The 14,684-nt window shown below is 37.2% G+C and overlaps 1 protein-coding gene across 3 annotated transcripts in view; it reads right to left on the bottom strand.

Moving 5' to 3' along the window:
- NFYC (nuclear transcription factor Y subunit gamma) overlaps positions 1–14,684 on the bottom strand; it is a 58,156-nt gene that overhangs the window by 20,016 nt on the left and 23,456 nt on the right. For all 3 annotated transcript variants that reach the window (XM_073317809.1, XM_073317811.1, XM_073317810.2), the window contains exons 2-4: positions 9,267–9,379; positions 4,263–4,334; positions 1,689–1,802 (exon numbers count right to left, since the gene is read on the bottom strand). In XM_073317809.1, coding sequence (XP_073173910.1) covers positions 1,689–1,802; positions 4,263–4,334; positions 9,267–9,371 — 291 coding nt within the window. In that variant the 5' untranslated portion in view covers positions 9,372–9,379. The remainder of the gene's footprint in view (positions 1–1,688; positions 1,803–4,262; positions 4,335–9,266; positions 9,380–14,684) is intronic.

The following is a 14,684-nucleotide window of genomic DNA, read 5'->3' as shown; positions in this document are numbered from 1 at the left end:
AATAATTGTGTCTTAGAACAGCTGGCTCTAAAGCACATAAGAGAAAAGGCTGCTCTTGATTTAGTCACAGTTACACAGGAACTGGCTCAGGAAATAAGTGCATGGAGCCACTAATTCCCAGTGAACTTAACATAATACGTTCAATATCCTCTCAAAGGGATAATTACAAGAGGTAGTGCCATGACACTGAACTTTAACAAGGGGACTTTTCTTTAGAAGAGTCAGAAACAACCTGAAGGAAAAGTGATATTACAGTGTACTACCAGGGAGACCGTTTAAGAACATTTTAGGGTCACAAAGTGAGCATCACCAAGGAGTTGTGGGGGGAAAATGGAGTTAACTAGGAGTTGTTAGGAGCATATTTGAGAAAAATGGTATCCCAAGTGATGTTACAAGATCAAAGTTAACATATAAGATGGCAATTAAGAGGACCAAGAGGAAGCGTGAAGAGCAAAGAGTTAAAAGATAACAACTGGAAGATTGCAAAGTATATTAGAAGAAGCAAAGCCCACAAAAGAGAGTCAGCCAGCCTACCAAGATGAGAGGCTGGCATTGGAGACCAGGGATACTAAAATCCCGCCCCAAACTACTTATGGACTCAGGGGGTGATGCAGATATACATACCATGGAGTTACTTTTTCAGGTATAGTGTCAGATTGAGGTATTTAAAAAAAAAAAAAAAAAAGAACTATAAGAGTGAAATTGTGTAAGTCACCATTACTGGATAGCATTTATCCAAGTTCTGAAGACACTCAAGAACAAAGTAGCTGAATTTCTAACAAACAAGGTAATTTGTCATTAAAAACTGCTTCAACAATAGATGACTGTATGATGACCAAAGCCGTAAAATGTCTTTAAAAAATCCTGGGTCTGATTCCAGGAATTATAGGAAAAGGAAGGGTCTTATTTGGTATTAAGAGAAATTCACTGAGGCTAGACTTATAAAGCATACACATGAGCACATGATTGAGATATCTGCCCTTTCTGATGTTACCTAGGATAAAAAATTAGAAGGGCTATCAATCCTCACACTTCAGCTTATCTGAGGTATTCCAGGACATGTATCACCTTGGGTAGGCCTACACTACCCACTGGTAGCGAGTAGCAATCGATGTATCAGGGGTCAATTTATCGCATCTAGTCTAGACACGATAAATTGATCCCCAAGCCCTCTCCCATTGACTCCGGAACTCCAGCGCTGTGAGGGGCGCAAGCGGAGTCGACCGGGGAGCAGCGGCAGTCGACTCACCACCATGAAGATGCCGCAGTAAGTCAATCTATGTACGTCAACTTCAGCTACGCTATTCTCGTAGCTGAAGTTGCGTACCTTACATTGACTCCCCCACCCCCCAGGGTAGACCAAGGCTTTGGCATCTACGTGTCAACAGTAGCTATGAAGAAAGTAAGGGAAAAAACACATTTTCATCTCTGCTCCACAGATATAGTATATTTTAAAGGGGCACTGTTACAGCTGCAGGGTATTGCACCTCTATGCCCTCCTCCGTGGTACACTCCACGTAGTCAGGTATCCAGTCTCCAGCGATCACCTGTCTCTGGTCAGGGACCCCATCTCACTCCCTTCTGAGAGGGAGTTTTAAGGCTGCATAAGGTTCATATTTAGAAAGTAAAAGGGGTCAGAAAACACAGACATGGCAGTTCAAGGTTTCATGGAAATAGCTCTCCATTACCTGCAGAGTCCTCCGCTTATTATCTTCAGTGTGTATCCATGCCCGTAGCGTCAATTCTGTTATGAATATTTGAGCAGCCTTGGCAAACAGCACAGGAGCTTCAGCACTAATCATCTGTAATGAAAAATGTGCATTTCATTCACTCATCAATGTACTACACTTGGTTATACCATAGAAGCTTGGTATCGTATTAACAGGTAAAAAGTCCAGGGATGAATGAAATGGTAGTTTGGGAGATATGGGGATTTCCACATTACATCTGAAGGCCATCTCATTGCAAGATGTGGAAGTCCAAAGGTCTACCAGTTTTCAATCAAGCGCTGTAACAGGAATACTGGTCAGTTACAATTTTCCTGAAAAGTTTATTTATTGAAATATGAAGGTTATCAGATTTTAATTTTGCATAGCTCACTGGCTTACCCTATGCTAACACAAAGTTTTGGTCAATCTTACTCTTTAACAACAGAAGTGAAACTCCACTAACAATTCACATGACAGACAGGCTTCAATTCACAGGTTAATAGTTTCTTCTTTCACTTTTCAGGCTAACTTACTGTAGAGGATATAATATGTATTGTGGAAACTTAGGTTACAATTAACATTTGAGCGCCAAATTTTCAGCACCTGTTTCAACTTTATGCTCATAAAACTCCTAACTTGCAGGAGCATATGGCACCAGTGTGTGTGAAGCTGGGTAGTCAGTCACCTAGTATGCTTGCACATGAATCATTTTTATATGTGCAAATTTTGTTGGTGCAATGAGGGTACAAATTCAGAGGCCAGGTTGAGGCCTCATTTAAAAATCTGGTCCTTGCAGTCAGAAGTTATCAATACTCATTTACAAAGTGACTTACATACTATGATAAGAAATGCAGGCAGAGTAAAAACGGATTGTAAAGATTAAATAAAAAAAAACAAGTCTAACTAAAATTCATTTTCTTAGCAGAATCTGGCTCTAATTCCCTTTCTATTAGAACCATTTCCCTTTAGCTACCTTTCTTTTAGGCTTATTTCCTTGGATAATTTCCTTCCTGTTAAACAATGGCCACCCGGAAACAATATTATTTACTTTCCATCTCCCTTTTCCTTTCATTACAGAGAATTTGGCACTAATTTAGTCAAGGCACTGAACTGAGACTCAAGAGGCTTGGATTCAATTTGGTTCAAAAGTTTTTTAAAAAAGTCTACATTAACAAAGGGAGCCAAAGAACACACCTTTTTCTCTGAGCTTATTTAAATGTTAAAGTCTCCCAACCTAAGGGTGGTATTCACAAGGAAAAGGATGGAAGTCATTGGCTCCATGAACTCTCTTGGAAATTGGTATCCCGTAAAATCTTCTAATTTAAGGCAAAAAGATCACTGGATAAGTAACAAAAAAATCCCTGATATTTATAGTAGTTTTTTTTTTGTTTTTCGTGTTACATGAGTAGATGTGCCAGATTTCCCCTTAGACCTATGCACACCCTTATCCCCATATGGATAACTTGCCTCCATCACATGACAAATAAATACTGATTTCTTAGTTTGCTTGTTTCAAGGGTTCAGATCTAAAAATGTATGAAATATCAAAGGTCGCACTTCCGTGATAAAATGTAAAATATGATGTTTTGTACTAATATTTGAAATACCTTTATAGGGTTGTTGTTTTTTTAAAATGTTACTATGTTTATATTAAATGCTTTTGTAGTGCTGTGAATGCAAAAGCCACAGAAATAAGGAGGAGATATGAATATGAAAACTGAGAGACCGAAGCTAGTCATTACTAGAATTGGGAAAAGACAAAGTCATTTGCAAATGCTTTATTCAAGACGTCGGGAAATTTGTTTTTAAATGCAAAATGTACAAATTATGTGCCCTGCTATACAAGCCAGTTAAATAATGAAAGAAGTTATCCAACAATGTATCTGAAAAATACTGTGAAATCTATCAAGCTGCTAACAGCTGCAGCCGCCACAAAGGTGCAGTCAACTAATCTCCATAAGGCATCCTGAGTACCTCTTCTCTATAGGTCAATAAATAATCTCCAGAACTTAATGTATTAGGAGGATGGATGACATTGTGGGCAAGGAACTGATCTGGGACTCAAGAGCCCGATTCAACTCCTGGCTTTCCTACAGTCTTCCTGTCTGACCTTTAGCATGCCAACTCTCTGTGCCTCAGTTCCCTATATGTAAAATGGAGATATTACTTCCATTCCTCACAGCGTTAACTCATTAATTTTTGTGAAGCACTCAGATACTACTGTAACAGGGGCCATATAAGTACCTAGATAGAGAAGGCTTTACGAGGCACCTGACTTGGCCTACTTCATTTGACATACACATATTCATCTTTATAGAGCACTCCTCAAAAAGAAACAATCACTCCAGTTTCTAGGGGGCTTTCATATCATCAACTGTGAAATTGTTCTGATAGCTGATGAGGTATTTTAATTCTTCTTCAGATTTCAAGAACAATAAGGTTGTTTTTCTTACATACACTGTGACCCAGAGAAATGACAGCTCTCGTGCTCATCAACAGTGTTCATAACCGTATGTTTTGTTTCACAATGTAGAAGACCAAATATGAATTTACCTTCACATCTTCATCCAGTTTCATAATCTTCTTAATACGAGCCAGTGGAAGTTCCTGCACTCTGAAGTCTTTCTGCAGAGAGCAAAAAAAGGAGACTTCATAAACTGTTCAACTTAATTCAAAACAAAAGAAAGAAATAAGTGATGTTCAGAAGAATTCAAAATTGGCCCTTTCTGCTTTAAACTGCATCTGTTTCCTTTAAGAGGCAACAGTTTTTATTCTCCAAGGTCAGGTAACTACAAACACCTGACGTTTACCCTCTTATCCACTTTTCTTTGCCATTCTAAGTGTTACATATTATATAGTTTCCTCCTTCATCTGCCGAAGGATGCTGTACAATAGACAGCATAGCTGCTGCCTGCACTACAGGAGGTGGGCCCTGGAGCAGACACAGCAGGCTGCACTCCAAGCTCAACCTCATGGATCCTGCTCATTCTCCCCCCCACAACAGACTGCGCAGGAAAAGGAAAGCTCATGGAGGCAAGAGGCCAGGGGAAGACCTCTCACCTGCAGGCTGGCAACTGGGGGGCAGCTGCTGGAGTTTGCCAGATGACTAGGAACTAGGAGGATGTAAAAGCCTTTTGGGGGAGGAGGGGAGAAGAGGAGAGGGAGGACTGCACAAACCTGCCAGTGGTAAGCAAGAGAGAAGGGAGGGCTCTGGGCAGTTTGTGTAAAGGAGAGAAGAAGTGGGGATCAAGTGCAAAGGAAACCAGGGCCTGCATTTCTGTGCACACACATTTGATGTGCATTTAAAGTTGAATTTTTAGCACACATTCAGCATTATTGGGAGGGGCCATTTAAAAAAAAACTTGAAGACAACTAAAAACATGATTTGTTCTTTAAAAACGTGGTTTTTATGCAAATTTCATGACTGAGTTTTGACTCAATTTTTGAACTCTTGGGGTTGGCAAAACTACTAATTGACTTGGTACCACATGCCATAAAATATAAAATGAACACGGCACACATTAAATGGTTAAAAACTGCTTATGTGTCAGATCTCAATCTAAATATCAACAAAAAATCATCAAAGAGGTCCCACAGGGATCACTTCTTGGCCCTATGCTATTTAACATTTTTATCAAGAACTCAGAAGAAAACAAAGCCATTATCAATAAAGTTGGCAGATGACACAAAAATTGGGAAAGTGGTAAATAATGAAGAGGACAGGTCATTGATACACAGCAATTCAGGTTACTCGATAAGCTTGGCACCAGCAAACAAAATGCATTTTAATAGGGCCAAATGTAAAGTTGCACATATAGAAACAATGAACATAGGCCATACTCACAAGATGGGGGACTCTTATCCTGTGAAGCACTGATTCTAAAAGACTTGAAAGCTTTGGATAATCAGTTGAACGTGAGTTCCCAGTTCAAAGCTGTGGCCAAAGGGGTTAATGCACATTTTGCATTTATAAATAGGGAAATATTGAGTAGGAGCAGAGAAGTTGTATCACCTCTGTATTTGGCACTATGCGACTGCTACCTGAAAATTGTATCTAGTTCTGGTATCCACAATTGAAGAAGAATGTAGATAAATTGGAAAAAAAGAGTTCAAAGGGCCAGGAAACATGTCTTAGGAGAATGAAAGACTCAAGGAGCTGAGGAAGTGAGCTGTAGCTCACGAAAGCTTATGCTCTAATAAATTGGTTAGTCTCTAAGGTGCCACAAGTACTCCTTTTCTTTTTGCGAATACAGACTAACACGGCTGTTACTCTGAAACCTGTCAAGGAGCTCAATCTATTTAGCCTAACAAAGAGACGGTTCCGAGGTGACTTGATCACTTTTTACAAATACCTACATGGGGAACAAAAATTTGACAATGGGCTCTTCAGTCTAGCAGACAAAGGTATAACTCACAAGATCCAATGGCTGGAAGTTGAAGCCAGACAAATTCGGACTGGAAATAAGGTTAAAAAAAATTTTAACAGCAAGGGTAATTAACTGCTGGACCAACTTTTTCATCCCTGGCAATTTAAATCAAGACTGGATGTTTTTCTAAAAAGGTATGCTCTAGTTCAAACAGGAATTAATTTAGGAAAGTCCTATGTTATGCGGGAGGTCAAACTAGATAGTCACAGTGGTCCCTTCCAGCCTTATTATCTAGAATCTTTGAGCTAGTTATGACTTCTCTGCAGATCTGAGACTCCTATCCAGAAAATCTCACAGTGATACAATTCTTCTCTAGTTTCTGCCACAGTTGAACAATATCTTACATTTGTGGTTATTTTTAGGGGGGAAATCTATTTTATTCCTATAAATAAGTACTATGGCTATTAGACATTGCATATATTGCGTATTTATTTTGGTTTAAGAGAAGCACTGCATGTTGTCTGGCTACTACCCAGCTAAGCAAGATTTAGGGGATCAATTCTTCAGCTTTTCTTTTTCCAAATTAAGCATCAACATTTTCACCACGCCTCTTCTAACTAATTCTGGAACTAACGTACCATTAGTACTATTTTCTACAGTTTCTCCAAGATTAGGTTGCCTTTCTCTGTGTTTTATGGGGAAAAAAAAATTCTTAAATGGTTCCCCTTTTCCCAGAATTCTAGCTAAAGTGTGTACACCACAAAAACCCAAGAACGGAAATAAAGATGGTCTCAAAGAGCAGTCAACCAGAACAGTTTGTAACACAGGTGACTGCTTTGACCCCCCCCCCCACACAATACATGTAAATGAATTCTCAAAATTGCCCCGGTCCACATATGCTGCAGCACTCAGTGTATTGACTTTACGAGACATAATAATTTCAGTGCCTGATTATGTGCAAGGTGGCTGGATAGGACTGTTTTATAATTGTTATTCCCGTCCAGACCTTATTAAAATTTTAATTCAGGCAGAAGCTTACAACTCAGTATTCAACATTTTTCTAACTTGCAATGCAATAAACAGATTCACAAGACAGCAGTGTTAGAAATTAAATTGCCCATACTAGGTGAGCTGTAGAATAAACCCTTACCACATGCAGATGAAGACAAACTATAGCTCTTGCACATAAGAGCTCAGTGCACTAAGGGATCAAAGTAATTAATTCTGGTCTCTGCATACAGATTGCTACATCTGTTTCTTGAGCTGAGGCTGTATAACATGCTGAAAGGGGAAGCTTATCTTTAGACTACTGTATCAGAATAGGGTTCTTCATTTCAAATGGACCATCTTCAAATTGAGCCCTTTTGTTTTCAGCTAATTTAAATTAAAACCAGAAAAGTCTGCATTTAGGAAAGACTACTTTAATGTCATAGTAGAGATGTTAGTTGCTCTTGAAAAGACATTTTTGTTATATGCCCTTATTCTCAGAGGCTTATCTTTTAAGTGGAAAAAATTTGGACAGTGAAATCTTTATTGCTCATTCTCAGCCTATAGGTGAAATTTTTAAAAATATATCTGACAAAATTTTGTTGAGCTCTGAGTTATTTAAACATGTGAAAAGTGTAGGGTTTGTGTGTGTTTGTTAGTTAAATACTGTGCACTGTGTGTTCAGGTTATTTTTTAAAACTTCACACTTTCCAAATTAGTTCTTAAAGGGGGTATAATACTTTTGAAAGGAAGTTTATCAAAATTCCACCCTCCGAATCACATCTATAATACCTGCTAACTTAAATAGGAATAGGCTTATATAATAATGTAGGACAGAAAATAATGAAGATATTTTATTTGAAAAATAGAAGATAACACACCAAGATGCACTGGTCTAGCTATGCACAAGCAAGAGTTTGGGTATACTGAGCCCTAAACTGGCTATCACCTTGATATTGATGCTTAGATATCAAAGTGAAGTGCGTAGAAATATCATAGATTAAACTAAATTGGTCTAGATAACCTTGAATATTCTGAAACAAGTAATTACTGTAGAAGCCATAACTAAATATCCAGAAATTTGTGCATTTAAATTCTAACCAATAATGTTGCACAAATGTACTTCTTCCTCAGTGGATTTTACAACCGTACAGGAAAAATGGTAGGGGAAAGGCAGAAGCCCTACTACCAGTCTGTTTCAAAGTGGTTTAATCAGGTGAAGGAAGAAGCTAGTGAATTTCCACTGAGTAAGTATTGGGGAAACACCTAGCCCTGATCCCCCCAGATGTACTTTGCAACAGAAAATTATTTTTAGGCCTGGCACTAAAGCTATAAGTGTTGCTACTAGTGAAACTTAAAAGACATAAAATCTGAATTTTTGAATGTACCAAGTCAGCAAGCAAGTTTCAAATAAAATGATATGACAAAATGTAAGCTCCTTTCTGGAAACAGAAAATAAAAATCAGCCTTCCATCAACAGATTTTCCTTAATTCTGGGAAACATCTTAACAATGTTATATATTGTTTGCTAGAATGTGGCAACTATGGAGCAAAAGTGTATACAAATTTAGAAGCATTATCACCATTTTACATTATGGAATTCAAACAGTAGTAAGTACATTCCTGAACACACATTCCTAATCACTTGACCTCAGTTAATCAAAGGCAGCCAATATCCTGATAGAATCCACAGTCATCTTCATTTATTTCAAAACTGCTTCTCCCCCCCCCCCCCCAAAGGTTCTGAATACCGTTGAAACTTTCTAGGAAATTAAGTTACAACTCTTTATATTAAACAGTCTTTGATTCCATTCTCTCTTGCGTCTCCATAGACTATGAAATATGTACATTTGATTTCATTATTGCTGAGCTACATCCCAAATTTTGATAAAAATGTACATTTATAGAAATCAAAATACAGTTCAGCTACATAATGATCATTTTCTAACCCCACAGCTGGGCTAGGAAGGTTCATCACTGAAAGAAGCAAGCATGGGGCCAAGTTCTGCCTTGAGATACTTATGCACAATTTCCACTGTTGACTCCACAGGGAGTTATCTGTACAGATCTGAAGAAGAATTTAGCCAAACGTAGTTGGTTTTTGAAAATATTTTGCTATAAGACACTGAAGTAGCAGGTAACTCCTGTTGTACTAGACATTTTCTTAAGGTTTTTATCACATTATCAAAAGACACTCTCTTACCACTGTTAGATTTCGAATCTCCTCCATGACCCGAGGCCAGAAAGACTGTAGGCTTTGCTGAGCATCACTACTGCCAGCGGCACCAAAGCCACCATCTGTGGACATGGTGATAACTGGGGGAGGAAAAGGGGGGAAAAATAAACATTAGTAGAGATGGAGGAGACACTAGATTCAAGAAGTCCTAGAATTTTTCCTGAATCACTTTGCAAAACTCTCCAAACAAGACAAGACTATCAAGTTCACACAACAGTGTGTGAAACTACCTGTTCTCTCCAAAAAAGACTCCAACATAGTTTCAAAGATCTGAAGGTTGTCAAGAAATTACTCACTCCCTTTTATTATTGGAATGCACACACTATAGTTCTATTGGATGTCTAGTCCAAAAGGACTATTATGATGTTCACTGAAGAATTAAAAGACCACCAATATCTTATCAGATCTGAAAGGACTGCAAACTTACTAGAGTAAGCACCAATGAAGAACGGGGTGAGCAAACAGGAGGTCATCTCTATTTTGGCTTCCATCCACTATGAGTTATCTACACTAGTACTGGTTTTTAAAAATTAGAATCGACTTAATTCAACAAAATCAAAGGAATTGCAGCTACTACTCTGCACTAGCCCACACCCTGTAAATCACAAATGTTGTGATTACACACCATCTCTGAAGTAGCTACTTGCAAGAGGAAGCGTTAAGGCTGGACTGTCAACTTCACACAGAATTTCCATCTAATTTAATGCTATTTTAAAAGAAACACAGTCAACTTAAAGTTAAATGTATTTTTAAAATGACTTTACAGTTCTGCACCTATTTGAAACCTGACAATTTCTGTGGTTTTATAATCCCATTTGCTTATTATTTTTAAAAACACATTTCTCCCATCAGGTGCTGTGTGAAAGATACAAACACCAAGAGCAACTAACTGGCTATACACAAGATGCTGTTAAATTCACAAAATAAACTGAATATTCTCTCTAATCTAATTCAATTTAAAGTAATTTTCTTCACACAGTGCACAGTCAACCTGTAGAACTTGTTACTAGGGGGATATTGTGAAGGTCGAAACCATAACGGGGTTTAAAGAAGAATTAGATAAACTGATGGACAACAGGTCCATCAATGACTATTAGCCAAAATGGTCAGGAATGCCACCCCATGCTCTGGGTGTTCCTAGCCTCTGACTGCCAGAAGCTGGGAGTGGATGTATCAGTCAATGATTGACTGTTCTGTCCATTCCCTCTGAAGCACCTGGCATTGGCCACTGTCAGAAGACAAGATACTGGACTTGAGGGACCATTGGTCTGACCCAGTATAGCCCTTTTTATGTTATGTTTTCATTACAAAAGTAATTAAAGCATTTTCAGCAAGAAGTGAGATTTTTTTAAGCTGAAGGTGTCTACTTACCCTTTTTCATATTTTATTAAAACTATGCTTGTCATTTAGAACTCTAGAACTGAAGTTTGGGAAGCAAATTCTGTTAGACTTTAGAACTATACAGAATTTATTTCATGGACACCTTATAACCTGTACCTTGATAAGAGACCAAACTTAAGATGTATGCTAACACTTGCAATTGTGATTAACCAATATACAAAATATACAGCAACTGAATTACAACCACCATGGAGAAGAATAGGACTGACAGGCAGTTAGCTATATTAAGTTAAAAAAAATTTATTTTTTTTTAAAAATATCGAACTTGGGTTTACTTGCCACAAACACTGAGCCAATCCTGTACCCTTCATATGCAAGTAACTCCCTGAAGAAACTGCAAGACTGAAAAATGTGTGGCTAAAAAAATGTTATAACATTTAAGCCAGAAGCAGCTAATGCTGGACAAGCCCAAATATGCTCTTAGAAAGCACTTTAATTGCAAAGAAATAGCTTTACAGGAGGGAAAAAAAGGCACTAAGGGGGAAGTGTGATTCCTCTAGAACTTATGACAATCTAACAATCTTTAACACTCTAGAAAAAGAATGCTTAAGATGTGCTGTGTTTGCACACTAGAATCATTCCAATTCTGAGGGCATGTATGAATTACAGAAATGTAGAACACTGTAGGACAGAACTTGTTATTCCCCAGGAATAAAAAGTGTTTCAGGGAATGCCAAAAGAGTCACTACTCACTTCCCAAATGAACAAAGAAATTAAATGTTATGGTAAATTTTCTCTTGGGTCATCCAAAGCTGCTCTGATGTTTCCGTTTAAAAAAAAGCCACTTCTAAAAGTTCAGCGGGTTGTGGAGAGAGAAACCATGTTCTGTTTTTCAGAAGACAAATCTTAACATACTTAGTGATATTTGTGTCTGGTGATATAATGGGAAAAGGCATGGGGCAAAAAATTTTGAGCTGGCATATTAGGTACAATTCCCATTCACTTCTGATCTAATGCATATAATGGTTTATTCCTGCCTCTTCAAGGTGAAGGAGGACTGTAGCAAAGTAATTTTAAAGTTTTATGTGATGTGGTTTAGAATGCTGTCTGGGGGAGATTACTGGTGGGCTTTAGACCCGTCGTGCCAAGTACAATAATTACTCTTCATAAAAGAATATTGTTAGATAAGCCTACAGTAGGACATTCATGGCTAGTTTAGTACAAACTAAACTGTACACTCTTAAATTCAGGACATATTGAAAGAAGTGCTGTGAATGGTTACATTTAATTTTTTTAATTTGTTGGGGTAGTTTGACAGGATATAAAAACCTACAAAAATGAGATTAACCTACAAATATTTGGCTAGTATCCAAACTGTTGCAATAATGGTAAAAATCAAAGCAAAGGCAATTACAAAATTTCTCTGGAAACAAATGACCAGCGGGTTATTCAGTAATTCTAACTGCAGCCAATTTTCATAATTAAACCGCCTATGAATGAAAAATCTTCAAATATTTAAAGGAAAATAAAGGTAGATAAAATACTTTAAGTCTTGTAACTGAATTCTGAATTTGTGCACCTCTGCTTTGTCACATGAAGAACAGAAATATAGATTTAGGAATGCACAAGCTAATCCTTGAAATCTGCTCTGTGATGGCAATATGCTCTTATGTAACTGAACTCACATATCAACAACACTAAGACAGGACAGGAACTTTCCCCCAACTCATGATGCAATTCACTCAAAAGGCAAAATCAACAGTTATTCAAGATTATAGTTCATAGATGATTTGCATTCAAATCTATTTCATACCACAATGAATTACAAACAGCAAGAAACAGAAAAGCAAAATGAAACAAACCAAGAAAAAAGCCAACCACCAGCCACTAGGAAAATATTTCTAAAACCTACATGGATCTTACTAAATTGTTTTATCTAATGCTGAGTAAGGCTTACAGAAATACTATGCAGTAGACTATAACCAAAATATGGGAAAAAAAACAAAATAGTAAAACGTTGTCAAAAACACTAAAATCAAACCAGAAATGTTTTCATGATTTGTCATTAATGAAAATAGTTTAATTAAACACTGCAGCATTGTTTTTGTGCACGAGAATAAAAAATTAAAGTGATTGTCAATTTCACTTTCTGCTATAATTAGACTGTCCAATCTCAGCAAAATTCTGAAAGTAAGCAAAGGGCAAAATAAGTAATACACCCAAGATAAGTAACACATATACATTTTTAACACCCTCTCCTTCAGTTTTATTCAAGGTGGCATTTGCAAAAAAGATAAAGAATAGATTAGTATTTTGGAAGTATCCTTTTAAAATTACTACTGCCATATGAAATGCATTAGAACCTCAGAGTTATGAACACCAGAGTTAGGAGCTGACTAGTCAACCACACACCTCATTTGGAACTGGAATTATGCAATCAGACATCAGCAGCAACAAAAACCCCCCACAAATACTATATAATACTGTGTTAAACGTAAACTACTAAAAAAATAAAGGGAAAGTTTAAAAAAAGATCTGACAAAGTAAGCAAGCGGTTTCTGTGTTTGTTTCATTTAAATGAAGATGGCTAAAAATCAGCATTTTTCATCTGCATAGTAAAGGTTCAAAGCTGACTTAAGTCAATCTTCAGTTGTAAACTTTTGAAAGAACCACCATAATGTTTTGTGCAGAGTTACAAACAACCACAATTCCCGAGGTATTCACACTGAGGTTCTACTGTATGGACTTGCTTTTATGACTCATTATTTCCGAACGTGAAATCTGTACCACATGAAGAAAAGTTGAGGTTCTTGAATCTTTTCCTCTCGAAATAGAAATGACAGCTTTTGATGTAATAAGCACTGAACATGACTGTATCAAACTGTATATCATTGCTCATATCAATAATGAAAGGTAGTGCAGTTTGTTTTTAATTGAGAATCCACTCCAATTAGACTGTTCAAAATGACAATGAATTGGTGAATAAATTACTATGTTAGACAGGAAGGACAAGGGAGTGCTAAAGTTACACGAATGAAAAGCTTTATTCTCTATTGTCTGTATCTGCTAAAGCAAGTTTTCCCTTGTATTCCATATATACCTATTGTACAAATTAGCACAAGATCTTGAAAGAGCTCAAAACCAGTTTAATCTAGTGATTTAGAATTTTGAAGGTTTCAGAGTAGCAGCCGTGTTAATCTGTATTCACAAAAAGAAAAGGAGTACTTGTGGCACCTTAGAGACTAAAATTTATTTGAGCATACGCTTTTGTGAGCTACAGCTCACTTCATCGGATGCATTCAGTGGAAAATCCACATCCGATGAAGTGAGCTGTAGCTCACGAAAGCTTATGCTCAAATAAATTTGTTAGTCTCTAAGATGCCTAGAATTTTAAAAAAACCCTTAACAAGTTAAAATCGTATCTTCAAAGTAAATAAATACAAGACCAATATTTCAGAATGCAGAATCAACAGCCTAGTGGTTGACTCAAAGATAATTGCTACTTTAAATAACTGCTTGAGATAATTATTAGGAAACTGTAAAGAGACGGCAGTTTGAGGTTACTACAGAGCTATTAATAATTATCCCCAGTAAAAAAACATACTGCCAGAAACACAATGCACCAATGACTGATGTGCCCGTGAAGGAATGCTATGCTGATAGAAACTATTTAAAACAAACTTGGATATCTGTCTCCTAGGCAGGTTAGACCATCTTGAAACATTAATGCAAGAGGTCATTGGCATAAGAAAAAAAAATAAAAATCACATTTGAGTTAGAAAGTCAGGCTGCAAAAGGAAAAAGAAGAAGCAAGCAAGGAGGATTACACCGATCTAACCAAAAAGAAAAGGAGTACTTGTGGCACCTTAGAGACTAACCAATTTATTTGAGCATGAGCTTTCGTGATCTAACCGTTTTCCTTCAGTTTAATTAGACCAAAGGGGGGGGGGAAGAGATAAAAAAGGGTCAGTGGGAAGAAAACTGTCATTTCTCAAAGTACACAACATTTGATCAAACAGATGCGTTTTGTACGATCTGCAGAAC

The sequence above is a fragment of the Lepidochelys kempii genome, chromosome 19 (assembly GCF_965140285.1).
Source record: "Lepidochelys kempii isolate rLepKem1 chromosome 19, rLepKem1.hap1, whole genome shotgun sequence".
In the NCBI taxonomy this organism is placed as follows: Eukaryota; Metazoa; Chordata; order Testudines; family Cheloniidae; genus Lepidochelys; species Lepidochelys kempii.
The sequence above is the reverse complement of the archived record's forward strand: the minus strand, read 5'-3'. Positions and strand labels throughout refer to the sequence as shown.